This window comes from Arachis duranensis, chromosome 5, assembly GCF_000817695.3.
Source record: "Arachis duranensis cultivar V14167 chromosome 5, aradu.V14167.gnm2.J7QH, whole genome shotgun sequence".
NCBI lineage: Eukaryota > Viridiplantae > Streptophyta > Magnoliopsida > Fabales > Fabaceae > Arachis > Arachis duranensis.
The window spans coordinates 15858872-15863618 of record NC_029776.3 but is presented as its reverse complement, the minus strand read 5'-3'; the positions used below and the strand labels follow the sequence as shown (position 1 = coordinate 15863618).

The 4747-nt window shown below is 35.7% G+C and overlaps 1 protein-coding gene across 1 annotated transcript; it reads right to left on the bottom strand.

The window, feature by feature from the left end:
* Positions 1-4: 4 nt before the first annotated feature.
* LOC107488399 (UDP-glucose 4-epimerase GEPI48) lies at positions 5-4016 on the bottom strand. Its single transcript, XM_016109148.3, has 9 exons — positions 3512-4016; positions 2695-2744; positions 2425-2560; positions 1958-2059; positions 1589-1816; positions 1392-1470; positions 1202-1284; positions 900-991; positions 5-490 (listed from the first exon to the last, which is right to left on the bottom strand). Exons 1-9 carry the CDS (start codon positions 3857-3859, stop codon positions 388-390), a joined length of 1221 nt encoding a protein of 406 aa, XP_015964634.1. The 5' UTR covers positions 3860-4016; the 3' UTR covers positions 5-387.
* Between the last annotated feature and the right edge of the window lie 731 nt (positions 4017-4747).

Sequence of the window (4747 nt, the reverse complement as noted above, 5' to 3'; positions counted from 1 at the left end):
GAACTAACGCAAAATTTCATATATTATTATTACCGCCAGTCTGACTAATTAGGTGAAATAACCTGTTAGTCATACTCTAAATGAAATATGTATTACTTTACAAAACAGGGCGCTGTCATGTTCAACATGAACATCAGACAGCCCAAGTACTAAAATAACAATAACCTGTGATGTTGGGGAACCTATGGAACTTTAAAATTACAGCACTATAAAACCACTACTTATTTACCATTTAACTATGAATCAAAACAGAAACAGAACCACTATACCACTTTGAAAATACTATGGAGAGAGTAAAAAATTACAAACTATGGAGAACTAAATTACAAGACCTATAGTGTGTGGTCGTGTTCACAAAAGAACATATTTGTCTAACGGCTATCAAAGCTAATCAGTAGAGTCTTTAGAATCTTCAGATCCATAGCCATAAGGGTTTTTGCTAGCCCAATTCCATTGGTCACGGCACATCTCCTCAATGCCGTATTTTGCCCTGCCAACAAGTAAGATAAATTTGTAAGCCAAAAGCTTACCCTAAATAGATCTGTCAATGTTCCCTAATTCTCCATAATAGTTGCAGACTTGAAGAAACAGATCTCGTACATGAGAACATTTCATCACCCAAAAAGGAATGAAGAAAATTATTTGATGTAATTTTGCATAGTATAGCCACATTAGCCAGGATACTCAGGAGGAGAATGCCTATCAAGCACAGCATATTAATGTTCACTCTAGGGAAAAATTATTCCTCCAAATTTTGTCTCACCATTTTTTGAAACATCATCATATATAATATACAGATTGACTACAAATAGACATAATGGCAAAAGAAGAAAGAAAAATCGGCAAATAGGATAACATGTTTCATTAAGCTATTCGCAAGAAAGCAAACGAGCACTTACTTCCACTTAAGTTCTCTTTCTGCTTTCTCTGTTGATGCATAAACAATTTCAGCATCCCCAGCTCTTCGGCCAGCCATCACAAGTGGAATTTTCTGAAACAAATATATAATCATAGTTGAGTACCAATGTTACATCTGTATAACTACACCGAATTTACATGAATATCTCTCTGAAAAGTTCTAAACTCCCCAGAAGAAAAAGGACTCGGGATTGCTATGCAAATAACACCAAGGTTGACAGCAAGAAGTATACTGCAAACAGATTCCAGATCACCAGACCATAAATAGCAGCGAGTCTATTACCTTTCCAGAGGCTTTTTCAAAAGCTTTAACCATCTCCAGCACTGATGTCCCCTTTCCAGTGCCCAAGTTATAAACCTCACAGCCTGTATACACACACCATAAGTATCAATGCCCTATAATTTTAACTCATTGCGACTTCCTTGAGAGTCCATTAAAACTTGAGCAAACAAGATGATATTTCAAATAATACCTATATTAGGTTCATCCAGTTTAAGCAATGCGGCAATGTGCCCGTCTGCTAAATCGACAACATGAATGTAATCACGAACCTGAGAAATACACAAGAACCAACTTCGGTGACTAGATAAAAAAATAGATCTTCAAAACTGGAAATAATTTGCGCACTCAACAGAGATGGAGAGAACTTAACAACCAATGAGAACATACCCCAGTGCCATCAACGGTATTATAATCAGTTCCAAAGACTGTTAGTGCAGGCCGCCTGCCAACTGCTACTTGCTGAACAAATGGCATCAGATTGTTTGGAATTCCACGAGGATCCTCCCCAATATGACCACTAGGATGTGCGCCCACTGGGTTGAAGTATCTCAACAATATTATTTTCCAGTCTTGCTCAGAATGGTAAACATCACGACAAATTTCTTCAATGGTAAGCTGAAAGACAGCAACTTAATCGTTTAAGACAGATAAGAAACGGATCACCCATATGAATATGACATTCATTTTACATGACAACCAGCACTATGGCAACTACGTAGGGATCCATATCAAAACCGTTTACTCTGCAAGTCATACCTTAGTTCGTCCATATGGATTCATTGCTGACAGAGGGAACTCTTCCGTACATGGAACCTCCTTTGGCCAACCATATACGGTGGCCGAAGATGAGAACACAAGCTGGAATCATTCAAATAAATAAGAAATCAGTTAAATAAGCATAATTACAACTATGTATCATCATTTTAGAGGAGGGAAAAACTAGCAGCACAGAAGAAAAAAGCAACAGAAAAGTCACACGAGTGTTTGACAATGCTCTCAAAAATATTCCTCCACAGATGTAGTTTAAGTACTTAACTGAAATTTGAATATTATACAAGCAATATTCAGGAAATTCAATAGGCCATACAAATTATACTCCAAGCAGTAAGAAGGAACTAGAAACATAATGCATTACAGTATCATAGAAGTCTGACACTGTTGATAATATTCATTCCATGCAGATGAAGACTGTCAAGCAGGACAAAAAACAACAATGAATTTACCTTCTTGCATCCATGAGCAGCCATCACTTCCAACAGAGTGATGGTCCCAATCAAGTTGTTGTTATAATACAGTAACGGTTTCTGCACACTTTCACCTACTGCTTTCAGTCCAGCAAAATGTATCACAGCATCAAACCTACATAAAATGATAAAAAGATAAGAACGGTTATTTCAAAGATCAAGCACAACTATAACCGAACATTAAGCACCAACAAGGAGGGGCATATAAATTATAATTATTATCACTGAAACTTGTGCCATAATCCTTACTTTGTGGAAGCAAATATTTGCTCAAGTGCAGCTCTGTCTCTGAGGTCAGTCTGCAGTGATTAAAACATAATGAAAACAAGTCAATCCCTATCCGAATAAAGTGATTTCAAGTATGCTCAATAAGACACATAATCTCATGATTAAAAAGTGCTTAGCATGTATGTTTTAAGTTGTTTACCTAGTAATGACACATGCAAAGTAGAATCAAGCTACAGCCCTGATAACCAAACTTCATAAATAAGGAAACCACTAGTTTTTTCACCCCCAAAAAAAGTCTCGAGTTCCCAAGAAATAATCACGATTGAGTTGAATTTTGGATTTTAAAAAGGCAAGACAGTTTACATCAACAAATGAATTATGAATTGTGAATTATGTACATAAAGATGCAACTTGTGGATCAAATTTGACACCATACATAGAAAGTACTACTAGAACAAGATTGGATCTAAAGAACATAATATACCAGCCGATTCGCCATCAAATCAAATAAATAGTACATCATGAACTTGTAAGTTGAATTTGAAAATTGAAACCGAGAGCACCTAATCCGTTACTCTAAAAAACACAGCTAAACTTTACACTGTCGGCGTCTTGTTTAGACGCAACAATGTCACAGAGAGAAAAAAAGATTAAAAACAAAAACACAAAACTTGTGCTGTTTTCGGACCCACCGCAATCATAAAAACACAGCTCAAATCGAATCCAATGACAGAAATTAACAAAAATAAAATACTAAAACAGCAAGCACAAATCGGTAAAAGCTATATAAGGATTCTTCAAGAGAAAAATAAGCATATCTAAATTAAGTAGGACCGACCTGGTGAAAGATGAGGTTGCCAGCGAATTCACCGGCGAGCTCCTTGACTCTGTGGATGGCAACTTCGGAAGAATTATCCAAGTTATCAACAACGACGGTCCTGAAGCCGCCGAGAAGGAGCTGAAGGACGGTGTGGCTGCCGATGTAACCGGCACCGCCGGTAACGAGGACAGTTTTAGGAGCCATATTAGAGGTAGTTAAAGAGGAGTTGAGAGACGAAGAAGAGTGGGAAGAAAATGACTGAGTATTATTAGAAGGAAGGTTGTTATGAGAAGAACGAAAGGGATTTAAATAAGGGGAGGAAGGTGGAGTAGAAGAAGGGAAGTTGATGCTGACGCGAGAAGCCATTTTGTTTTTGGAAGTAAGTAAGGAAGCGAGAATTCTGTGACGCGAAAGAGATGGTTATAGTGGGAGAGGTTATGTAAAATTAATTTGGGAATGGGAATGCAAATTTTGATGCGAATATATTTATGGAGGGGGAAGAAGGAAGGGAGGGGGGGAAACAGATCAGCCACGTGGCTTTCCAGTAGGTACGATTCCCGTGTCTTCGCTCTTTCCTTTCTGCGGCCACCTTTCTATTGCTGTCAATCTGTCCTTCATTCATTCATTCATTCATTCCCCTCTCTTCTTATTAGTAGTAGTTTTCTTTTCTTTTCTTTTCTTTTCCTTTTGGTTTCTTTGGGAAACAGTTTTCATTGACTGATTGAGTCGTTAAAAAATTATAATTTGGTAGGACGGTTCCACACTTATGGTAGGCCTGTTTTGCTGGACGGGTCTATGGTGTTTTTTACTTTTCTTCTCGTACATTGTTTTTATTTTATTTTATTTTGTTTTTACTGTAAAACTTAATTCAGGACGGTGTGTTTTTTACTCAGTGAAATTATAAGATTATATATTGTGTTTGTTTGAGTGTAATTATTTTAATAAAAAGATTTTAATAATTTTTTTATTTTTTTAATGTATTTGATAAATTTTTTGTAGTAAAAAAAATATTAAAAATAAAAATAATTTTTTTTGTGAGAAGCTGTCTTAAAAATCTATCCAAACAAAGTCATGATAGATGTTTCGTATAAAAACTAAAAAGGTGGTTCTTATATATAGTTATCAGGTTTCTTAGATATAAATAAATTAATTATAATATTAAGTGAAAGTAATTACAATCATATATTTATGTCTTTTAACACATTCATTATGTAAAATATAAGAGTATAAAAATAATTGATTTTTCTGTATTTT